This window comes from Numenius arquata, chromosome 10 (assembly GCF_964106895.1).
Source record: "Numenius arquata chromosome 10, bNumArq3.hap1.1, whole genome shotgun sequence".
Taxonomy (NCBI): Eukaryota; Metazoa; Chordata; class Aves; order Charadriiformes; family Scolopacidae; genus Numenius; species Numenius arquata.
The window spans coordinates 1198387-1224007 of NC_133585.1; the positions used below are offsets into that span (position 1 = coordinate 1198387).

Below are 25621 nucleotides of genomic sequence, written 5' to 3' on the forward strand. Positions count from 1 at the left end.
TCTCCCAGTGGGATACCTGCGATGTAAAGAAATTACAATTAATGATAAAGTGCTATTAAGAAAAAAAAAGAAACAAACTATAACTTAGAAATTGTCTTAGTCGGGTTTTGGGGATTTTTTTGTATGAAGAAAGCTATTTGCTGTGACAAAGCAAGCAGTAAATGTATTGCCATTCAGGAATAAACATATATTCATATTTAATTAAAAAAAAAAAATCTCTAAGTTGGGTAAGACTGGCACATTATCAAGAGACATAACAACAAAAAGCTTAAAGGCACAATTAGAAGAGAGTGAATGCTACATAAAAATGCTGTTCTTGAAGTATTTAATTCTATTCCAGGCCAAAACCCTCTGCATTTGAAATTCCAATGATCAACTTCTGCTTCAGTTCCTTCTTGTTCTTGTAAGGAGGGAGACACAGCTGGTTGAAGCAGGTGTGGGCCACAGGTAACCTAAAGTGATTGAAAAAAAAACAAACAACCCCAACAGACCTCATTTAATAACATCAGAATAGGGGCAGGACACTGCCAACTGCTGATGTCTTTTCAGTTAAACATCACTTGGAGAGGAATGCCTGTGAAGGGAACACTTATCCTGATGCTGTTGGTTCAGGTTCTGTTGCACCTAAGGTGAATTTCTTTCCCTGCAATGCCCCTCCTCTGCCCTTTCTTTTTTTTGTTAGGTTGGAAACATTTCCTTCTAGGTTTTGCAGGCTCCAAGGTATCACGTGACTTGAAAATCAGTTTCTATCTAAATACAAGTATTTTAAAAAATTCAGAAAACTTCTTACCAGTTAGTGGATGTTTCACTCTTTGAGATCTTGAAATTCAAGTCAGCCATTCCTCCCACAGGTACTCTATCGCTTCCCGTAGCAAAGTGGAGCAGCTTCTTCTGAAGGTCAAGAGAAAATCCAAGTACAACATCCCAAAAGTATCTACATTCAGCGCAGAGGGAGAAGAAAACGGTGTAAGATGCAATATCATGACAAAACAGTATGAGGATGATAATACAACTGCAAGTACCACATGATAAATGTCATTTACTGGAGTTTAATTAATGTAATATATAGGACACCAGCAGTATTCCAATATGCAAGGTTAAATAAACTCCTAAGGACTCAAGTCTTGTCAAATGATGCCCAAACCCACTTTTTAATGGAAATATAATTGCTCTACTCACTAATATAAGTGTTCTTAGTATCAAATAAAATTGGAAGAGAAAAAGCGTTTTTAGAAGATTGGATAATAGACTCAGATTTCGCTAGGCAGGAGTTGAAGGTACTCTTTTTTAACTATCTCCATTTCAATCTGATCATAACCTCTTAAAAGTATTCACCAACACATTATGCCATTAAGGATCTAATTCTTCCTACTTACAGTAATTTAATAGTCTTTGCCTTATTTGGAAATCAGTTTTTAAAACTTCAATCATTCTCAGATTATCCTTGAAGAGATTATTCCCAACAGCCTGCCATTTTATGATGTTTTTAAACTCAGTCATTAGAATGAAAAAACAAAAACCACGAAGCCTACCGAATAGTAAGGTCAGTTTTTTGGTAGCCCTCGTACTGGGTACTTCGCTGTAATGCGGACATGTCCAGTTCCGGGCTGCCACACACCAGGATTTCAACCTCCTCTGGACGAAGCAGCTGCCAAGAATTAAGGATAAAAGATTTAATTTTTTTAAAGATGAGAAATGATGCTACTAGAGTCAGATTAAATTTTCCTTTTGGCATTACAGAAAAATTAACAGAATATCATTTAGTGTAAATCTATAACTTAGTTACATACTGCTTTATAGAAAAATGAATTCCTCGGTACTTTGAAGAATCTCTTATTACTGTACATAGTAAAAAGCAAAGTACTGTATAACATCATATTTTAGCATATTTCTTTTGCTCTTCCCTTCTTTTCTGTTCTTACATTTATTACGCTGACTTGCTTGTCATCTGATTAGGTTACAAACAGATCAGGAAGAAGATTAAGTTTGTCTGTATGGAATTCCGAGGGGGGAAATTGGTCCTAATTTTGGTTACAACAACTTAATTTACAGTGTAGAGTCCCGGTGTAGGCTGATGAGCAACAGCCACCAACAGACCCTGACTCCCTTGGTCTGAGGACCAAGCCAACTTGGGGGGCTTTATTTATCTGTTTTCAGTGGAATGCCACAGATAACAGTCCATTACCTGCTTAATTTCTTCTTATATTGCATTAATCAACTCCATTGATCAACCAAGACTATTCACAAATCCTAAAAATCACCCAGCATAATTTGTTTAATTTAGGTAAGTCATTGTCACATACTTAACACAGAAGAGGCCTGTTTCATTTCATTCTTACCAGTAATGCATACGAAGCGCAGACACTGTGAAACCCATAATAGAAAGCTGCAAATTGTTTGTAGATTGATTTGTTGAGAAGAAAATCAACGTAGAGCTGCACATATTCTGAAAAACATTTTATTTTGTGACATCATAATAATTTCGAATAATCTCTCAAATTGTACTGAATTAAGGGAAATAAATGGGTTTCATTTTAGATACTATTAAATTGGTAGGTACACCAGAAAGGGCTACAGTCATTTCGTTTTCACGCTTTGTTAATGAAAACCTTAGCTTATGGGAAGGAAAAAAAGGACAAACTTAAATCTGCCAAATATATGTAGTTAATATGTATTGAAGTACCTTTCCTATTTTGATTTGTGACTGGAATTTTATCTCCATTTGGCTTTAAGTTGTAAGATTTTATAACACCAAATTCTTCCTGAAAAACCTGAAGAAGAAGGAGTCAAAGTCAGTACTGGAAAATAAATTCATATAGTCAAATTATAAAGCCTGGATTTATTATTTCATGTATTTCCTCCGTCTCTCTCTTTTTAGCACACACTGTAATTCTGAGGGGTTTTTAAAAGTTTAATATTACCATTTTCAACAAATTGTTCAAGAAATTGGTATCTGAAGTAGAAAAACTGGCCCTGTTACAGTGGCATATCGAACTGACCTGCAGGCTCCGCAGCCATGGAGTTTTTCATACAAAAGAACAATTTAGGAGCATCAAACACGATTAAGAAGGTACGTGTTCCCCTGCAGCTCACCTAGGAACTCAAAAGTACCCGCTTTACAAAAATTCTGAAATGGTCTAACAATAAGGTAATTCAAAGCTAAGGAGGCAAAGGTCAATACTAGTCCCACATACACCCATAGAGCAGCGTGAAATTTTACTAACTAGTATGTGTGTTGTAAAACAATGACTAAATGAAAAGGGCTTTCTTGATGGAAGTAGCACTTGGACATGCAGGTCAGGCTGCGGTTCCAGGGAGAGTTCCTGGACAAAGCCTATAAAATAACTGGAATGAGCCTTGACTTTGGGCTAGACAGGAAAGGGGCTGTTTTGCAGCCAGATGAATTCTACAGACTCAGTCACCCACTGAAGGTGACGGTGTCCGAGCGAGCAAAGGGCTGGGAACACCCCAGCAGCTGGAGTTTCAGAGCAAGCTCCGATGCCCGGGCCATTATATTCCCAACAATCAGCAATCCACCGCAGAAACACTGGTAAAAAAAAAAAAAAATAATCACCAAACAAGTTTGAGAATCACTTATAACTGTATATTTTATGACCTGGAAGGTTGAGTAAAAATCCTCTTCGACATTGCCTTCATAGGAGAGAAGTTCACTTAGTCCATGGGCCAGTTCCTACAATATGAGTAAAAACTCTTTAGTGAATTTACAAAACTGAGCATAGTGCTTCCAAGGACATGCCAGAATCATTCCTTTATACAGAAAGTATCTTGGAAAAAGCCGCAGATTCAAAATGCATACACAAATTAAAACTCACTGCTCAATATGTGTGTGTGTATATATTTTTTTTTTTATTTCAGTATAAACGGCTACATTTTTCTTTTTACTACAGAAAATGTGTCTAAAATGCTCATATCAGATTTTGGTATTCTAACTTCAAGTAAATCAACAAAGATTCTGCTATGCTAGAAAACACAGGGAATTTCTGTTTTCAACAGAAGAAAAGGAGACTACCAGCCTGTGCTGGAAAAGGCTGTTTTCAAACAGTTTATGATTAACAAACATAATACTTACGGGCATAATCTGAAACAGGTCATCTAACGTGACATCGCAAATGCCTACGAGCGCATTGTGATCACAGGGAACAATGGGAGGACTCAGTAATTTCTTGTAACAGCACGGTGGGAAGCGAATATCCAAGGTGATGCTATTATATACAGCAAGGCCCATAAGCTGGACATGCCAAACGTTAAGAGCAAACCCCACACATCATTATTACAGTTAATATTTCCAGTAACTTGGAAAAAATATTTTAAGATTTTATTCAGCATACTCTAATACATGTTAAACAAATAGAAAAAAATGGAAATTGTTTAGCTTTTTTTGGACTGACAATTTTAAATGCAGTTTTGTATTACAACTCAATAGTAGTTAAAGTGGCTAAATGATGCACATTTACAGAATACTTAAGGATCTTCATCATAATATCCTATATAAGCATTTCTAGAATAATTTGTTCCAAAGTACTGTTTTAAAGAGAACTGTAGAAATATATCTTTTAATCCACAAATTCTAGAGAGCTCAATATGGGAATTTTTCTTTTAAATAAATCTAAAAGCACAAAGACAAATCTGCACCGGCACTAGAGCTCATCAGCTGGCACATTTAAGTGTAATCTTGTGAAACAAATTTGAAGTTATACCAGAAATTAGGAGAATCCAATTCACGATTCAGCTTCTCACTAGAATAGAATAGTTCAGTTGGAAGAAACCTACAACGATCACCTGGTCCAACTGCAATCCCTAAAATGGGGACACCATCATCTCATCTTAGTGGAGTTATAAGAATATATTAGGATTAATCATTTGCCTGAGGACCTCATAAATGAGCACAACAGAAAACCTAGGAAACAAACTCATACTCAAAACAGCACATGGCTTCCATTCAGTTAAAAAAAGCACCACATACTGATCAGCACAGACTTAAATGAAATATTAATGTATATAGGCTCATTGAATGACACTCAGGGGTGTAAGCAAATAAAAAAATTACAACTTATACACAGAGTTGCATGTTTAATCTTCATTCTAGTATTCACTGACTGTAAAGTGTACCATGTAGCCACGTACCACCATTTTCTTCCTATTTTTAGTTCACTTGCTTGAACGACATTCGTTTTACACATGGAACACAATCGCATATACAATGTCTGAACGAGCTTTAGTCAACGCCTCGTTTCATTCCCGTACCAACCCTATGGATGGCCATGAAAGGATACAGCTCCAACCAACCGGAATTCAGAATAATTATCGCACTTAAAGCTGCTGAACCAGTGGCAGTGCGAGTCCTTGTGGTAGGTAAACATGCCTGCAGATCAGCCAGAGACATTAATTGGCAGCATGAAAACAGAAAATGCAGCATGAGAAGGAAGAGGCAGAGGCAGCAGGTGACAAACCTGTACATTCAGCCTTATCTCCACTTGAATATTTGCTAAACCATCTACTTCAGAGGCTGCTACATCTCTCTTCCTATTTTGGAACAGGAATATCATATTCCAATTACAACCAAACAACATATTAAGCTAAATAGAAGAAACTTATTCTTAAATCCAAGCACACAAATGCAAACATACACTTGTGTGAATTCTAGAAAGCTTCCAAGGACAGACAAGTGTCAGTGTTTCAATGGCTTGCAGGGCTTTTGCTTATTCTTCTGAGCTTGTCAGTAGGTCTAACAATTCACTAGCACTTCTAGAAAACTCTCAGGAGTTTTCTCCTCAGAAAAGAAATGGAAACAACCCTTTTAAAGGCCTGATTCCATTTCAGTTTTAACAGATTTAAATTGTCCTTGCCCTACTCCATAAAACAGCCAATGGTCTTCTCCTATCCACCCAGAAGTAAATCAAGATCTGCCTCTGGATAAGGATTATCAATTAGTTAACTGCTCTGCCTAAAACTGGATTAATGAAGAATTCACACACGTCGTTGTTTTTGTAATTTGAAGTGAACAAATTTTCACATTATACTTCAGAACGTTTATGAGGACTCACCATAATCTGGGTGAAAAATCTGGCGAATCAGAAGAAGAAACCACTCTTTTGTCAAGCCACCCATATCGAGACCGGCTTCCCCTACAAATGTGACTTTCAACTTCTTTTTCAGATCCGCCCTCTTCCTTGCTAGCTGTTGCCAAACAGGTAGGGAAGAAGAAAAAGGAGATTTACCATATTATCACTACCTCTAGCCACAGCGGACACGGCTCTGTCTCAACCGCTTTTGCTTCGTTTAAACTAGTAATTTGTGTCATCTCCTACTAATAGGTCAAGACTATATTACAAGAGTGATTGAATTGCAGAAGCGAGACCATCGTGGTTGCCTGACATCATCAAGCCCCTTGCACGTGGTGCCGCTCTCCAGGCTGGAGAAGAATTAGGTGGTTTGCAAATCAGACATTTAATAAGCTACTAGATATAGTGAATTGAATGTGTCTGCAGTATTTTGGACCTATATAAGTTTTTACCTACAGAGAAGATATTCTGCCAGGAACAAATTATTAAAAAAGAGACATCCTTTGGAGATATTTAGAAATCAGGAGATAGCTAAGACTGTCAATATTTGGACACTGTTCTGTTCAGCATAAGATACCGGCCAGCAAGTACATGCCGTTTTGTAAAACTGATTTTTAGACAATTGTAACAAGCTCTTTTTCTTCCTTTGTCCTAAGAGGCAGCATTTCATCCAGGTATGTGAAAGACCTGCAAAGAATTAAGACTACAGCCTTTCACAATTAGCAATGATCTTTCAGATCAAGTCGCTATACGATTTTTCTTTAAATCATTAATTACTGGCCAGCTCCAGAGACAGTGTTTAAAGCAGTCAGGGAGATGCATGTGAAAATGATTTCTATGTTGTTGGCTGCTCAAGTAAATTGCTGTTGCACAAGTTTTATAACTATAGGTATTTGTATTACGCGACAAGAACTTTTTATGAGCTGCAGTGATTTTCCTTAGCAAACTGATTTTTTAAATCTGAAATACAAATAATATATCTTTCCCCCACCTTCTGTTCCCCACACTTTTGAGACTATGGATAATAGAACGCATTCAGATTCTTACTCATCCCTGAGAGGGGTAGAAGAAAACATCAGAAATAAATAGGAGAATATTTTGGCTATCAGAGGTCTGGAAGTTGCTCTTGATTACTTCAGTGTGGTAAATACCCCAACCTGATAGTGCCTAAGAGAAAGCAGAATTGCCACTGCCAGTTCTGTCTTAGGAGAGAAGGCCACAATAGACAAGCTTTAATACAGCAAAAAAGTTTAAACTTATGTTTTCTGAACACGAGCAATCAGAGTTAGTTTGGGCTGGTTTTCACCACTTCGAATTATTTTTCAATATCATCAGGCTGTTCTTAGTGTTGAGAAAGAGTAGGGAACTAGACTTCATTAAATAATGTTAATTAGCAAGAATCAGTGGATACTGAAGAATTGCCTACTTTAATAGACATACCTGTTTCATTTCTAAAAAAGGAAAAAATCATGTTCAAGAATGTGAAAAATTAGTTAAATCAAGGCAAGAACTTAAGAAGAGATAGCCTAGAATAATTCTTATAGGATAGAGAAGTTAGTGAAAGAATAGAATAAAAATATTCCAAGAATTAGAACAGAACAAGCTCATCAGCGATTAGTCACATACTATTCATGCTCCTACCATGGAACCAAGTCCCACATAACCTGGTAATTATGCACTGTCTTCTTCAGACTAAAACTGCAGACACAAATACATACCATGGGACATGCAAACACATATGTTTCTTACGGGTTTAGTTACAGAGCAGTATGAAGGTGGAAAATAAAGTTCAGAAGGTCTGACCCAAGCACTGCCACTGTGACAGTAATTCAGTTGTTTTTATTTAGTATTATACAGGTACATTCCCAGTCTCTTGGTACAGAAAGATTTAACTATGACTTATCAACTCAAATCTAAGTGCAGTAGCTATCACAGCAACACACCATTTAATTAATTTTTTTGTTACCTCATCAAGTGAGTCACTAACAAGGTGCGTCCTCCTCACTTTCACATTTAGGAACAACATATTCATGTCAGGTTTCTGTCTGCGAGAGACTTTATCCACAAGGCTTTGCTATGTGAATGAAAAACAAACATCATACATGCAGTATCCTCATTTAAAAACCAAAATGCTGCGCTTGTTAAATGTAAAAGTCCTTGGTATCTTGTGTTAATGACATTACCCTAATACAACAGCTGCTTCAGTAGCTTCTAAGAGATGGAGAGCAATTTATTTTGATTGCGGATGGCATTTATACCAGATTCGAACTAACTTATGAGGAAAGCAGTACCACCAAGCACCTGAAGAAAGAGGCAGAGAAAGCCCCTCTTGAAACAGAGGAAGCCGCCCAGTGGCAGCAGCATCTCTTTTGGGACTCATGAACATGCAGGTACATCTTGGTCTTCCTGTGACAATGTATCTTCACAGAATAAAACAGGAAGCAGTCCAAAGTTCTCATGGAAATTTTCTTCCTGAAATTATCTTGTTAATTTAACATGCTAACACATTACGCTGGTTTCTCAAAAGAGAGAAAAAAATAGATTACTGGAACTCTTTCACCCCAACACTGGTATTTTTAAGCATCCTGAAACTAAGCACATTAAAATAAAAAAGTATTGAGAGAATCCAGCATGGTCATTTGTAGACCAGTAATAGTAAAATGGCTCAAGTTCTTTTTCTGGGTAGTCTGAACAACTAGAAGTTGTGATGAAAGGCTGTATGCAGTATCAGTCTAACAAAAACTTGTAAAACACCAGTGCATGAGACACAAACATTTATTGCTGACTTACCCGTGCAATACTTATCATCTGCTGTTCTGAATCCCTTTGAATAATAACTTTTTTTGCCGCTATAGAAATAATAAATGGGTATTGACAGAAAGAAAACCTAAAAAGAGAAAAGATAAAAACATATGCCTTTTTAGCATCTAGCATATTATTTTCTTTTTTAAGAATACAGGAGTAAACCTTTGCATTATCATCCAGTAACTAACTTCCCTCCACTGACAGCAATTTGTGAATAGCTGCTGGGTTTTTTGTGGTGTATGCATACATACTCAATTCAGCAGAATAAGCTGTTATTTTCAAATGCTACTAGAAATTGTAATTAGTAAGAAAACTTACCCTCAATAAAGCTCTTTTTTATCTTTTTCATTATGAATAGACCTAATAAACAGTCATCTGCTTTAAATACGAAGTTTTAATTGCTACACTGAATTAGAAAAAACCAATATCTTCTTATTAAATACAAGAAAAACAGCCCTGTCAGTGAAGCATTCTCAGGTCCACAGTAGCAACATTTCTGGTTTGGCTTATTTGCTGCAGAATTGATTTTCAAAGGCACTGATTTTCCACAGGTCCTTCAGATTTAACCCAGGGTTACAAGTACTTAGGACTTCTAAAATACCACAGCCATATTCCACTGCAATCAAATAATACAAACAATTTTGAAAAGCTTCAGAAACCATCACAGTAAAAGATTTATTTTTTTTTTTTGTTACTGGTTACTTTGGTAATTTTTTGGTTGATTTAGCTTATGCATCCCCAACCAGAAGTTTAAACTGAAACAGACAGAGCTCCAGAGTCTATGTGTGCCATCTTCAACCCACACCTCATGTACACCCTGAATTCTGCCTCTGAGAAACTCTGGATTCTAACAGCTTTAAGAAAGAGGAAAATGAGGAAAAATATTGTTTCTTGGTCTCCTGGAAATCCTAAGCGTATGTATACCATATATACATACACTATAGATACATTATGTTTAAGATAGATATACATAGTGTAGCTATGGCGCTTTGAAACACTACTGATCAAGAAACACCCGGTTACTCCTCTTACCTGTGAGAATTTCCATAACATTGCCAGTTATGATATTCTTCCATAAGATCAATATGATCAAGTGTGGAGTTATAGAAATCCGTATACGAAATAATAGGAGGACTGACCAGACTATTTGCAGCATCTACAAAGAAAACACGAAAGTCTTTTAAAACACTGTTCGGATTTGACAGGTCTGTTTTCTAGGCATCCCGAGCACCGGTGACTTCAGACACTTTAAGCCAAATCAGCTACTAATAACTTCGTCTCAGCCTTAGCTACAGAACTACAACGTAACACAGACTAATTGCTGTAGAAAATAGTAAATCCCCAGTTTAGCCCATTTACAACAAGAGAACCTCCATTTGACTCTATCCCCCTTCATGACGTACACTAAGTAAGGCTTCATGGATAAAGAATGCCATGTTCTGCTGAAATCAATGAAAAAGCAGTTTGATAGAGGGATTTCTTGAACGCCTTCATTTGATTTCAGACATAGCTCTGGATATAACATCTAGATGCTTCCCAGCTAACCATTACCTGTTTGAGTTTGATACCTGCAAATTCCATTGCAAAAGGCATGGAAAGGGAGAGGCACAAAACACAGTATGCAAAGATATGCCTATTTCCTTAGGTAATTAATACACCATCTAGACTCACCAGCACAAAAATTAAGTACTTGACCAAAAGAAGAAAACCAATCCACATTTAAGCTGCCTGCCTCATTGTATAACATCCACATACCACTAAACAGCTAATAAGTTTTCTCTATTTGCACTTAAACATAATTTAACTATGTTTAGCCAGTCAGACAGTAATGTATTTTGAATTACTAAACATCCCTTTTCCCAGAATTGAAGAATTAGCAACTCTGTCACGGCTGACCAGACTGCACACATCCTGGGTTTTGGTGCGGCTGAGCTGTGTCTGAGCGGTGGCTCTGGGCAGGCGGGACTGTGCAGAAGGGTTTTCAGTAAAAGTTTTTAAGTTGACAGCAAAATGAAAACATCCTCATTCCAAATCTGAATTTTCACTTGGTGGTTTCATTTTCTCCTAAGAAAGGAGAAAGGGATTTACCCCTCAAGAAAAGGGGACTGACCTTGAATTTCCTGTTTCCATCGTAAATGCTCTAATCACTAAGGTATCGGGGAGGAGAGGGTTTGCATTTGCAATGGTCAGATTTGCTGTGCTCGGTGTTGAACTGGACAGGGATTTACATTTTTTGGTCTAAAGAGGCATATGCATTGCCTGACCTCTCTTAGATGCTAAATGCTTCTGTGTGGGTACACTAGTTAACAGAAGAAATTCTGGCAATTACACATTTAAAACAGTTTCTTTCATAAATCTAAGGGAAACCTTAACCATCAATTATTTCTGTGGGTTTTTGTTTGGATGATCTTCAGTTGTTGTCACAGGAGAAGGATGCACAGCAATTATTCTCTACTGGAAAACAGGTAGGAAGACTTGCCAATAGAAGATTATTTTATTTTTTTGCTTACTACTTTTTTTTGCGTTTTCTTGTAGCTGGTACTGTGCCACCAGCACTGTCAGTCTCCTCCAGAACAGGAGAGATATTAACTACCCCCCCATATCATATATATACACACAAGTGTACATAAATACACACAGTTCAAGAAAAATACCTACTAAATAAAGCCAGGACTTTGGTTGCTGATGGAATCCACCAGGCGCATTTCACCATAGGTGGAAACTCTTCAGGTTTTGCAGGAAAGAGGCGCAAGGAAATGAACTGCAGTAACCTGTCCACCAGCTGCTTGAACCTCCTCTGCGAGATCCTAACGCAAACAGGCCGCAGTTACTCTCATGTAAGCACTGACCACACTAGAATTTATATTTTTAAAAAAAATGTTAAAAACCCATGCTTTTGCCCTATACATAAAAAATCCCAAATACAAAGTTTGAAGCAGCATGCTTTCAAATAGTGCACCCAGCAATGCTCCTCAGAGCACCCCAACCATGCTTTTTAATGTCTGCATTTTTTAAAATCACAATAGAATCATTACTTGTTCTTGACTTTTAGTAACCTAAAAGAGAACAAAAATCCTTAGCTGTTTCACTCTACTGTCTGAATACTGAGGAGTTCTGAGTTTATTTTGAGATACTTGGTCCTATTGAATATAGCGTGGAAAGTACTTCATATGCTTGTGACAAGTGCACATTTTAAATTCTGTGCTGCACCACTTCCATAATATCACAACAATACACATATAGTGTAGATATATTAAAGCATTCTTTTCTAAGTAAGAGCTCTCCTATTTTAATGGATTAGATTTCTAACGCAAGTTTTAAGAATAAAAACATCAATAGGCCTATTGCATCCTTAGCCAAGGGGGTAAACCTTACTTGTAAACACCAGTTCAAATGAAATCAAGTATTACCACAGTTTTAAGCAAATTGAGACATATCACAGGGTGGGGTGAGGGAAATATAATTCCCATCCCTGCAGAGAAGAAAATCCTTTATGAACAGGTTCCCCTGGAGATCAGTGAATTGTGAACGTGGCCATTCAAACGTTCACCCCAGAGCAGCCTCTTTGCACAGCTGTTATAAGGCAGGCACCGCGACACCAACCTGGCAGCCCCTCTTCGGGCAGTTACCCCGTATGGCTTTGCTAGCGAGGGGCTATTACAGTTATTTCTATTAACTGAAATTAACACCCTAACTACACTCTCTCACTCCCCCTACTACACTACAAAGCAAGGACTTGACCTCATTTGCAGTTTTCATACAATACAGTAAAGTTACAGTATCTTTTGCAAATTATGCAAGACAAAACTTGATTTAAACAAAGATCATAAAGATGTTTGTATTAATAACGCCATTTAAACATGTATCTAAAAATTTACATACAGGTTATTTTTCATGTGTTATGGAACAATAACTTACAGAATTTGTTTTGCAATTCAGGCTTTTTTGCATAAAGATACTCATTTTTATACATTATATACAGTTTGCATCTATAAATCAGTATCACTTAGTGGACTATGTCCAAATGTACTTTGAAAACAGCAAAACAACTTCTTTAGATAATTTAATTAACTTTCATACAATTTATAAAACAGTCAACATCAATGGAAACACAGTAACAATTGTAATCCTTTAATTTTCATCTTTAATTTTATTTTTTTAATTTGTTTTTTACTTTTTGGACCAGTGCACTAGGAAATGATGGTCAGCTTCTGTTAAGGCTGCTATCTGTCTTAGCAAGTGAGCATAGATGACATAAGTAGAAGTGTTACTAAATTGAGGATTCTGAAAAAGATTAAAAAAATGCGTTAGTTTAATAAACTGCAAAAAAAGGGAAAAAAGCTGTTAGGATTTTTTCTCATGTTTGTTGTTGCCAGTACAATTACACAGGAAAGGAGTTAACAAAATTGCTGTGACAGTGGTAAAACTATGAACAAAAAATGATTTGCAACTTCTAGTCAAATAAAAAAATTACATAACTTCTATATCGTAAAAGTATGATTTTATTTTTTCCCCCCAAAAGAAAGCCCACGGGTAACAGCAGAAACCTCTCCTTGGGTGGAGAGATGTTATCTACACTGGCAAAATCCACAAGGGAAATTTGTTATAAATGTAAATCACCTATGGTAGCAAAGGCCATAGGTTACCACAGAGAGGAATCAATGTAAGCCAGTCTGCTGGATAAAACGCAACACTGGAGAAAGTTACAGCAAGATAAAAAAGTTCATATACTGAAACTTTCTGGAAAGATGAGAGTTACAGCATACCAGTAAAGCAAATCTAGGAATAAGGAAGAAATAAGAAGTAACCTGCTAAAACATCTGTTCTTTCAACTCACAAAGTGACAGGAAGCAATTCCTTGTCTGCAAGTTCACAGTTCTGATCTACACAACCTTTCCCCATCAGCTCTCTCCCATGAAGCTCCCATTCCCACCATGCACATCCTACACTTCTTCGATACTTTAATACATTCTTACAACAGGAAAATAAATGGGAAGTATCTCAGCTATACAAAGTATCTTGTTTGCATAGTATACTGGTTTATAGATTATAAATAAAGCAGACATATACTTAAGTAAAGATACTGTATTTTCCTTACCTGTAGAAGTATACAGTATGCTCTAAGATCATCTTTTGTCCGTGGCCTTTGAACAAATGAAATAGAAGCAGAACCATACGTATACATCACATACATTAAGAGCCATGAAATCATGGACCCTACGATTTGATTTTGCTTTGCCACTGCACATAGAATACCATATTTAAGGATCTCCACCATTCTCAGAAACTGCAAAGAACAGTTAAAGAGTCTGACAACTCTCTAAAGGCAGGGGGCTACTTCAGCATCTGTCTTTTGTGGCATAACACGAGAGAGAAGGGAGGAAAAAAAAAAAAAGGGCTGGGTGACAGGGGAGTCACAACAAGGCACTGTCTCTGGCTGTACCCTTTCGTGGATCAGAGTGCACTCTCACTTCTGTTGCTTCTCACTGGAACATTGTCACTTCCAGACCTTCTGTCTTTGGGTACCCCTTCCTGCACCCTGCACTGCTCCTTCTATGCTGCGGCCACACATCAGCAGTACCATGAAATAACTCCTTGAGCCAAAGTTTATCTAGGTTAGAGCATCCCAGTTGTTGCTGGGGGGTGGGCAGGAAGAATATGTCTTACTCTGGATAAATTCCTTAATTCGTCTCACAGTTCACATGCCCAAGATTGCCCTGGCAATGAGCAGCTGACATTTTGGGGGGGGAAATGTATTTCTGGGGCTGGGTCTGTCCCTCAGGGTTCCATGTCAGCTGATGGAGTTCAGGGTGTATTTCAGCAGGTTTGCCTGCCAAAATGAGACAAGTTCCTACGAGTTAAAGAAATTGCACAAAACAGAATCTTTTCTTTCTTTGGCTAAAACAAACACAAAACGCGTATCAGCTGTAAGTGCTGGCACTGCACTAATGCAAACTGTTGTTATAATTACCCTTTCCATTCTTGTAGCAGACCATTAATTACTCCTTTTAGGACTGACTTCTGAACATCTTGAGGCTGCGGAAAAAGGAGAGGAAAAATCATACCTGATGTAATGATACAGAGTCTCTACAAGAAATTGTATGCACAAGCAAGTTTGTTTTGCTGGTGCTTCAAGCCAGGTAAGAAACGGCTGTGTTATGATGCTGAGCTCCTCAGTCCCATTCCTGGCAGCCCATCAGCTGAGCCTGGAGCAGTGCCAGCAGCAGCTTTCAACACTTTAAACAACTTAAAAACTGTAAAGAGACTTGCTGAATTACTCCCACCCTTTTCATACTAGGCACAGTACCTACTGTCTGCTACCCCCATCCTCGCATCGTCCTTATTTCTCCCCACCCAGTGTCCCCTCGCAGCCTCCTCACGCCTTGCGAGTGCCCTTTGAGATCTATCACAACAGAAACTGTGCATCACCAGGAGCAAGAGTTTCCTCCTCTTTTACTAAGGCAGTTTTCATGATTCTACGGCAATTCTCATGGGATGGTTTTAAGTATGTTTTGAGAGATTCTTCAGAAATCGTGCCTATCTGAGAAAAAGTTTTGGTATAAATTGCTTCTGAGCATAATTCTCTGCTGAAATAATGTTGCAATGTTATAAAACATGAATTCTTTTCTTCTACTTACAGTATTTAATAAGGCATCATAGACAACATTCACAAATTTAGCATTGATTCCAGAGTCCTCAACGGTATTAAATGGAGAATTGGTATCTTTCTGTAAGTTAGATAATACACAAAGCATTTTGGTTTTCAAAAGTTTTCAATATTTTAGCTATCTTTGAAAAATAGAAGTTTAACAGCAAGTTTAAACAAAACACATACAGATGTAACTATTTACCTTATCAAAACATAAGAACCTAAGTTACCTTTATTAATAAGGGAAAGATGAAGCCTAACAATAGTAATCCTACACACTGGCAATATTCATGTAACTCCATTACCTTGTCATTCTATTTTAAAAATGTAAGAGGGTTTCAAATAGCGAAATATAAGGAATTTTCATCTTTCATCTTTGTTGTTGATCCATCATCAGACAAAATCAGCAAAACATAAGCATTCAAGATTTGTTAAGTAACTAAAAGCCACAGGTTATTTGCTCCAGGCTCAGGCCCCACTGTCCATATTAAACACCGTAAGCCCGTTTCACCCTGCAATAGGCAGGCAATATTCATTTAGCATGGATTCAGGAAGTTTCCAGACATAAATACCATCTTTCCCAAGGAAAACCGAGTATGCCATCACTACACGAGAACTGCTATACTGCTTGAGCCCATATCCCACATTTTTTTAGGGACAGGGAGCTTCTGTTTTCAGATTTGCTCTGTATTGCCGCATTAATACTAGCAAGCCTTTAACTGATGTTTTTGTGAACACTTTGAAGACACAAAGCACTGTAAGTACTAAACAATATTATAAATTATTTTCTACCTTAAACGCAGCATTTATCTCCAGGAAAGAATCAAATGTTGTAGAATAAAAATCGTGTACAGCTCTCCAATCTCCTGATGACTTAGCCTTTTCCACATCATCCCTAGAAAGAGTATATTAAAATATTGGTAATACAAGGGTTCCATCTTCCCAGCCGCTTAGCCCCGAGACTGCACTGTGACGCCAAGCTTTCCTCACTAAGCACTCTTAGAAGACAGACAAGTATAATATCAGTATCTTGCTAACATCTGCCTTGTCATTTTAAGATCAGGATATTACAAGAGAACAAAAGCACAGCTTGTGTTTGATACACCCGAGCAATGTCTCTTATTCAAAATCTTCACTCCTGGTGTCACAGTTCAGTATGTTAAGACAAATAATTAGCAGAGCAGATTCTACTGAAGACACACTGACATGATAAAGTCTCAGACTCATTTATTTAAGTATGCAGGCTCCTAAACTAGTCAAATTCATTATTATTTGCACATAATTTTGTTTCTCTTCAAATTTTTCAAATCAAACTTAATCTTGGTATGCAACTGTACACATTCCTTAAGAGAACAACAAAATATATGGATTTACTCTTAAAGTCTTTCAAGTATTGGACCTTAAAGCAAGTATATGGATATGAAATTTTGTCTAATATACATTCTAAAAAAACCCAACCAACCAAAAAAACCCAACCAATCTTTGGAGTAGACTTATTTTAGCTACCTACAATGCTGGTGATACAAATCCCTGTTTTTCCCTCCCAGATAATTTCTTTGTACAAGATATTTTTACAAAGTTAGAGGGACATACCAAAGATGCTAACGATTTTTTAGTATTTTACTTGAAAGAATAAAATTCTTGATAATTACATATATAGGCAGCAGTCAATAGATACAAAAATCTGATTATGGAAAAAGTGTCAGCTCTTCCAATCACCTCAATACCAACAAAGGATCACCTCTTGTCAGATTCTCTTATACCTGTTTCCTTTCCCACCAAGCACACACCGACTAATCCCAAAGCATTCCTCCTCCTCACTGAACGCACAAAGTTTCAAACATGGAAAAGAGCAATGAAGAGTATATGCTCATACAGCTCTTGGAGCAACTGTGATTTAGTTTTGTTTCTAACCATTTAAAAACAATTCAGGTGTTTTCCCTGGGGACTCCTGCCAGCCCAGCTAGGCTGGTCAGGCACCGTGTGCCCAGTATCCTAACAGTGCTGGAAGAAATGGAATGGAATACCATTTTGATTAAGGGTCCATACTGATCTGGAAAAAGCACCAAAAAAAACCCCAAGACATTTTCACATCAATTCTAATTCTAGCTAAATCAATGCTATGGGGCAACAGCATAAATAGTGTTTGCACAGACTCTTTACTCTTAAAACTCTTTTTACACAAACAAAGCACAGCACCTCTCAGAGAAGCGCTAGAACGGCTTCCGCTTGCACTGCTTCAAACTGTGGTCACATAAGCAGCAAGGATACAGGAAAAAAGTATTTAGTTTTTGACATAAAACTAGTACTGGAAATTGTTAGGAATACCGCAGTCACACAATGGCCACTCCAGGTGCCCAAATACAACGTTATACATTGAAGTGCCTGCTGTTTCACACACGCCTGGGAATGCCCAGTACCTCAATGGACAGGAATCACCGTAATTGGCAGTACAAACAAAATACCTAAGATTGAAAGGTATTTTCTGGCCTAAAATAAGCCATACATACTTTTTTCCCCAAACTAAATATCCACTGAACATCAGGAACTTAATTTCTAACTCTGAAACACAAGTTTTGCCACTTCTTGAACAGAACAACACTTCAAGCTAGAGAAAGTATTTTGATAATTCTCACAGTAGCCGAGTTATCAATCCCACCACCACAACCAGACTACTGAACTGTGTCCTCATTTGAGATTAACAAAGTCAAATGTATGGATTAGGACAAAAATGAAAAAAAGAAGTCCAAAGAAAGTGCACCTTTAGAAGCCCCAGTGTAACTTACTGAAAGTCTTTCACAGTTTTGGTTCGGATGGGAAGGGAAGGTTCGGCAGGAACCGGTGCCTTCAGTTCTTGGGGCAGCGTATCTATAGAGATGCGCTGCTTCTGTCGTACGTCGAGGCAAATCGGTGGTAGGTCTCTCACTTATGAAAGAAAAAAGTAAAGAACAATAAATACAATGCAAGCATACACAAAACTTTTAGCTAGTAAAATACAGATATATAGGAATGAGTTAAAAAGAAAGAAAGAAAACCCACACTGGTTGATTACAGGCCTTTAAACCCCTTCTCATCCAAGCACTTTTCTTACCACATGCTCATCCCAAACGTGATGGAAACTTCAACTAGATGAAGGGAAAAAAAACCCTAGAAACTATTTTTGTGAACAAAGTGCTCCCTCCTGTCAACGGAGGGAGAACACCGGCCAGTCCGTCTCCTGTCCAAGGCCTGCGCTGGTTGGGGGGAAGCGACAGAGGCGGGGAACAACGGAGTGAAGTTTGGCCTGGGAAGAAGCAGGGACAGGGGGAAGGTGTTCTGAGCTTTATTTTGTTTAACTGGCCATAAATTAATATCCTCAAGTCAAGTCTGTTTTGCCTGTGACGGTAACTGGAAAGTGGACTCGCTGTCTCTCTCAACCCATGAGCTTTTTCATCGTATTTTCTCCCCACATCCTGGTGAGGAGGGGGAGTGAGAGAGCAGCTCAGTGGGTGTCCGGCAGCCAGCCAAAGTAAACCCACCAAAAACGTGAAAAAAAATATATTCCAATGAAGTATAAAAACATCCATTTACTGACAGTGTCTTCTCAAATATCCTTAAAATGCTTTTTTAGTCCTATTTATACTGCACGTTTTTAAAAGCATTTATATGAATTATGATGTATGCTTGAGATAAAAGATACTATAGAAAAGTGTCCTCAAAAGTCAAACATATTAAACTAAAATCCTCTATCAATTGTCCAAGTGCCCTCTAAGCCTTTTCCAAGAGCTATTGTTTTTTAAAATTAACTAAACATCAAGGCAGTATCACTGCTCTGCTGCCTACTCCATTTATCAGAGCAGGGAAATAGATGCTACCAAAATCCCCAAAGCCCAAGGGCAGGTTCTTTTCGCTCAGGCTAATGAGAGAGCCGCTGTCACTGTGACTTTGCGCAGCCACCGCTCATCAGGCAATAACAGATCGGAGCTGCCCTCATCCCCCCCGAGTATTGCATCGATTATAGGCACGGAACCTTGCCCACCCTCACAGCTGAAATTTAAAGCTATTTAAAAGAGAAGAACAGTAATTTAAAAAGCCAAGTGGACACAGAGATAGTAAATTAATTCAAGCCAAGGTGCCACACAATTCTCTGAAAGCAGGACGGACCCACTTAAAAAAACCCCTAAGACTGTGTCTTATTTTTATACTCTGAGAAAGACAAGTCATTCTCATTTAGCTCTCATTATGTATTCTCAATTTTAAATGGATTAAACATTGATTTATAACTAGCTGAATACACTGGGGTGAGGAAGATACTCTCTCCACATCTGCAGAAGAGACAGCTGCTGACAGAAGCTGTTCCTCATCTCAGTGAGTGAGCTGCAGGTGCTGAGCTGGTAACTTGCACCCAGTGATGTAATTTTCTTTGAAATATACGCAGCTTAAATTAGATATACGAAAACTCAGTTTTAATAATATGTTTCATAAATACTGTCAACTTCAGTATGTTTTGCCATAATTCAAGTTGATTTGTAAATAGATTTATTTGCTTGTCTGACATTCAAAAATATTACTTAAGATCTGTCACTTGAGTTCCATTGAGGAGAAACTTGAAACTTCATGCTGCTGATAAGCTGCAATAACACAATATTACAAGACAAGAAAAAGCAATCAGTTCTGGCTGTTTGCCCAGTTACATCCAGTAAAAAGACTCAGCAATGCACAACTGCTTAGGGAGTGATCAAGAACTTTGAGGAAGAAAATCTCATTGACACAAACCAGAACTGACCAGTACAAGGAAATTGAGGGTGAATGAATTTAGAACAGCAGCTATGGTCACAGTGACCAACACAGCCAAGGGCAGATGAATATAACAAATATTGCCATGCGTTAGCGTGGTGAAAACTAACAACTTCTTGATTTTCTGGCAGTACCACAATACACATATTGGCAGAACGCTGAGCACCTTCTTAAATTGGTAGCTAAGTAACATAGGGCTTTTATTCTCTTACCATTTTTGATGTTGGGTATAACAAGTTGCGTAGGTGAATTTCTGTTTCCGATGCCTTCTTTCTTTTGGTTGATGGTTGTGATGAAATTGCTGAAAGTGGAAAACTGATTTTTGGCTCCTCTCTCCAACCCCTGTAATTAAGATGACAGCACGTTATAAAGGGCTCATACATTACTGCAAGAGTCATCTTACTCATGAGTATTACACAGAATACTTAAATACCTTTTATCTTGGAATCAGAGTGGTAATACCTAATTAAGACATAAATAATGCTTCTGCAAGTTTGTTTCAAATTGAGTCAGGACAGATACCATAGAATTCCTTTACACTACATTAAAAAACTCAAGGATTAATTTGCGGGTGATGAAGTTACCCTCGGATTACTGCGAGGAAAACACAGTACAATTAGAATGCGTTCAACTATATTTTAACTTTATGTATCCTAATTTCTAACAAATTTTATATTTGTCACTACATCCAGAGCAAACACTTCATCCAGCAAACACAAGTGCAGAAACACAACAGGCTTCCAAAGGGTGCCACCAGTCGGTCTGTTAGATACGGTTATTTACTCTGGAGGAGTTACAAAGCCTAAGTGTGTTAAAGGGCTTGCCCAAGATGACAGAAATCCCACGATGGAGATTTTCATTTCAATCTCTGCTCTAAGGCATTAGTTGATACGAGGCAAAGGCAGAACAACCCACAGAAAACACACAGCCTCTCCCACGCACCAGGGTTTTCAGCCTCACACTAACCCAACGATTCATCTGCTTGAGATCCGGTCTCTGCACTCTCGGTAAGAGATGATGTTCTCATGCCAATCAAAACTGTAACTCCCCAACGGAGAATAGAAATTCTGGAATAATTAACATAGTACCCTACCAATGTTTTAAACCCATTCGTTTCCCTTTCCCCTTAAGAGGGCTACACTGGCACTCAGAGATGCAGTCAGAGCTCTGAGGAAAGCACTCCACTTCCACCCCAAAATCCCACCAGGAGGGCAACGACCCAGCCCATAGACCTGCCACGCCACAGTGTACGCCAGCTGGGACACGGCCAGGAATTTTAACTACCTGTGGCACATTATTCCATGCCTTATAACTCAGCAAATTATAAATCTGAACAATCAGCAGGACTTCTGGCTTTAAAAATACCAAGTTTCAATTTCTAGCTCCACATTCCTTGTATGCAACAAACATTCAAAAATAAAACTTGATTACCACTATAATTTTTACATTAACTTTTTATTTTATTCTATAACCCTTGAAATATCATTAAGATGCTTCTTAAAAATCACCTGGCACACGACTGGAGAAAAAGAGACCCTGAACAAACACAGCAAGACATAACTGACTGGAAAAGGACTTTTAAACAAATCCGGATCTGAGGTTAATCTGCCGTGTCACAAAATGTACACTCTAGGTAGGAAACCTCTGGAGCTTGGACCGGTTTAATTATGATTAATAGGGAGTAGATATCATAGATCATCGATAAGAGGAGCTGTTACGAAACAGACTATTCTGATAGCCTTTTTGACCGTCTCACTTCCCAGGTTTGACTCCAGCCACACTACTGGAGAAGTAGAGTTGAACAGTTGTTTAAAAGCCACCTTCTTAACACCGCCTCCCTCAGCAGCCATCAGAAAGAACAAAAATTGCAGGTGCTATTTAACTCCACCATCCTGCTCCAAGTACCCTTCCAACAATATTAAACAAATGTGGAGGTTTTTTTTAATTTTACTGGAAAGTATTCCCCTAGGGGAATACTGGGAAAGTACATGCTCATTAATGAGCATCTCTGCCATCTCCCAGGAGAGCAATCTAGGACAAGTGTACAGCACCACGGCACACTTCAAAAATCTGTAGGAGGTCAGTGAGCCTCCAGAGCCCCAGACTTTCCACACATACCACCCCCAGAAAACTGAACGCCCCACAAAGAACGAGCATGCCTGGAGGGAGTAAGTGGAACAAAGTAATCTTTAATCCTGTTTTTTAAGAGCATATCAATAACTCACAACTCTACTGGCTTCTTAGTGGAAGTTTTCCAGAGTTAAGCCCTCCAAAAGGCTGGAGAGGTACTAGCATTATACTTTATACGTGTATGGTTTTCACCGTTGGAACTTAAAATCAGATGGGGAAAATAAGCCAAACTGTTTGCAAAGAGCACATAGAGAGCTTTCTGGGAAGAGGCAAAAAGATCTTCTAGAAGAGTTTCTTGAAAATCGTACTCTTTAGTCCCAACATTACTCACTCAAGACCTGTATGTGCCTGGCAAGAAAAGGCCAGTAAGGAGTAAATGGTTTTCTTCTCCTTGCAAGAAGCCATGGAGGACACTCAGATTACCCAAAGGCAGCTGTGGATGCAACAGCCTACACAAGAAGTAGGATTTTCCCCTTCATTCCTATCTTGAAAGATGTAACATTGGACTGGTTTTGCTTTACAGATGCCTCTACGTGTTCCTGCTTTCCTGGGGGTATTTAGCTTCCCATAAGTTTATTTTCAGAATTGGAGTGCTAACCTCCAAACCATCACCCCTTACACATTATTTCCGATCACCCTTTGGCACGTAAGAAAGCCTGAACTCCTTGCAGGATCACGTTAATTTCTTCATGGACTTAGTTAATCTCCACAACGTTCCTTAGAAGCAAAAAAAAAAAAAAACCCACACCCCAAAACAAACCACCCCCAATCCCCCACCATTGCTCCACAATTCCACATGGCCCTTGCATGGGAAAAGCCACGATGTGAATGACAATAGCAGTAAATCATATAATCCCTTTATTCCAACTTGAAGCCATCTTCAACTCCAGATGAGACATCTTTCACGAACATCGGAGAAAAAGGATACCCCAGTTATCCATTGACTCACTGAAATTCTGACCATTTCTGCAGCCGTTGCAGGGAATAAAAACTCTCTAAAGGATGTGTCACACCTTCATGCTGCCTTCGAGGAAGCTCTAGTCACTCCCGCCACCCAAATTTGTGGTGGGTCTTTAGAGCACTGAAGAAAACGTCAATTACACACAATCTGGGGAGATGTTGTGAGACAGGGATATCCCAGGCTCACTTCATGGAGAGACAAGATACAGTATCTGTATCACCACAGCCATCATATCATGGCTATAGATTTAGGAATAATATGCAGAGAGAATTAAAGTCATCTGGAGTATCACTGTATTTATATCAGGTATTTTTAAAGGAAGGGAATTTTATTGGAGAAAAAAACCCCCACAAATAAGCAAAGATATTTTTAAAAAGACAATAATTTCTCCCTTTTGTCATTATATCCCATTAAAAACTTCTCCCCGGTTTAATGAGGAGGAAGCTGAGAACATTTCTCTCTTTAAAAGTATTTATAAGGATTCAATTAAGTAACACTCGCTTTCTGATGTTCAATCAGAACTTTGAATACAAGGACTTGTACTAAAATCAGGCTCTATACAAATAATCTCACAAAATACGTCACAAAGCCCTGGAATTCGATGTGTAGGTCAGGCCAACAGGCCAATACCTTCATTACAGCAACTCAAGTGTTGTGCAAAAGCATACCTGCATTGCCTGTTCGATCAAAAACTGCATTCTGTTACAGCCAGACAAACCTAGGGCCATGGCAATAGCTAGACCAGCACCTGTATCTTTATTCTAAGAGGCTGCCAGTTGCCGTTCAAAGTCTGAAGTAGGGATTTTCAAAGGTACAAATAACTCCTGGGCACTTGTCCCTTACAGGGTTCTCCCACCAAATCCGTATTTGAATCACAAGAACAAACAGACTCTTCCACGTTCAGCCAGATTTGCAAAGCTGAAAGTCTTTCAGAAGGTTGGAATGTTGCAGGCAAAACAAAATTGGCAGAACTGCTCAAAGGAGTTTGCAGTTTGCCTACCATTACTTTCTAAAAAACTGTAATTATTTCACGACAGTCATAAACAATCTTTTAAATGCAAATTATGTAAAATAGTAATGTATAGCATATCAGGTGCTTATCAGAACTGTTGAATTAAAATCTCTTAACTGCCTTACTTACGACAGGAATGGTACAATTTTTGCTCTGTTGTTGGACAGAAGTAAGTCCCAGCAAGCTGTAACACTGAGCTAGGTAAGAGATTCTATTCATGCCAGGAAAATTTTATGTTTCATAATATTGTATGGTCAGCAGAAAGAAAATCACAACTCCAGTAAAACTGAAAATCTCAAACGAGGTTTCCTGAAATGAAATTATTCTGGCAAATATCCTTCTCGCAGCTTTTTTTTTTTTTTTTTACCCTCGTTAACTCGTTCATCAATTAGCAAAACGTTTTGTCACCTTCGCTTCAACGCACTGTAAAAGCCGGAAAAGACCTTTTAAGAAAAAAAGTTAAAAACGCAGGAGTATTTTCCAGGTACCTCTCTCGCTATTCAGGGAATTAAGAGCCGAAACCCTCCACCCCCGAAAACCCGTAACGAACATTCACGGCGCTGCAACCCCCCAGTCATGACTAACCCAGAAGTGCAGACCGTTGTAAAATGTTAAAGAACTATAAGTAGACGGAGAATTTATAGCTTCATTATGTCACAGCTTACAGACGCACTTGCTATTTTTTATTTTTTTTTTTTAAGAAACTTGAATGGAAGCCTCTCAGCGGAAAAGAGCACGAAAGAAAATGAACACGGCGCTTCCTCACCAACGCCAACACAGCGGCAAAGCGGGGCAAGCGACGGGACCGCGGGGACGGGACCGCGGGGACGGGACCGCGGGGACGGGACCGCGGGGACGGGACCGCGGGGACGGGACCGCGGGGACGGGACCGCGGGGACGGGACCGCGGGGACGGGACCGCGGGGACGGGACCGCGGGGACGGGACCGCGGGGACGGGACCGCCGCAGACCTACCCCGGCAGCCGCGCTGGACGCCGACGGGATGGGCGGCAGCTTCTCCCGCTCCTTTTCTTTCTCTCCTTCCTCCGCCTCCTCCTCTTCCTCCTCCTCCTCCTCGCCGCCCTCCTGGGCTGAGGGAGCGGCCGCGCTGCCCTGGTTCAGCTCCGCGCCCGGCGGCAGCCCCGCGCCGGGGCCGGGGGGGAGGTCGGCGGCTGCCGTGGCCGCCGGCGGGCTCTGCAGCGACAT

The 25621-nt window shown here is 39.0% G+C and overlaps 1 protein-coding gene across 1 annotated transcript; it reads right to left on the reverse strand.

Moving 5' to 3' along the window:
- Positions 1-331: 331 nt before the first annotated feature.
- HECTD2 (HECT domain E3 ubiquitin protein ligase 2) lies at positions 332-25621 on the reverse strand. Its single transcript, XM_074154636.1, has 21 exons — positions 25391-25621; positions 20526-20655; positions 18324-18462; positions 16330-16432; positions 15527-15616; positions 14860-14924; positions 13987-14032; positions 13063-13172; positions 11547-11695; positions 9921-10044; positions 8874-8970; positions 8050-8157; positions 6066-6198; positions 5295-5383; positions 4091-4249; positions 3617-3691; positions 2684-2771; positions 2340-2446; positions 1533-1648; positions 791-934; positions 332-452 (listed from the first exon to the last, which is right to left on the reverse strand). Exons 1-21 carry the CDS (start codon positions 25619-25621, stop codon positions 332-334), a joined length of 2424 nt encoding a protein of 807 aa, XP_074010737.1.

What these genes read in the sequence shown, in the direction of transcription:
- HECTD2 (XM_074154636.1), bottom strand. Translation starts at nt 25,621, where the DNA reads ATGTCGCTGCAGAGCCCGCCGGCGGCCACGGCAGCCGCCGACCTCCCC. An exon ending in AGATGATAAGTATTGCACGG is followed by an intron (nt 8,158 to 8,873) that starts GTAAGTCAGCAA and finishes TCATTCACATAG; the next exon opens with CAAAGCCTTGTGGATAAAGT. An exon ending in ACCTGTTTCAGATTATGCCC is followed by an intron (nt 3,692 to 4,090) that starts GTAAGTATTATG and finishes CTCATATTGTAG; the next exon opens with GAACTGGCCCATGGACTAAG.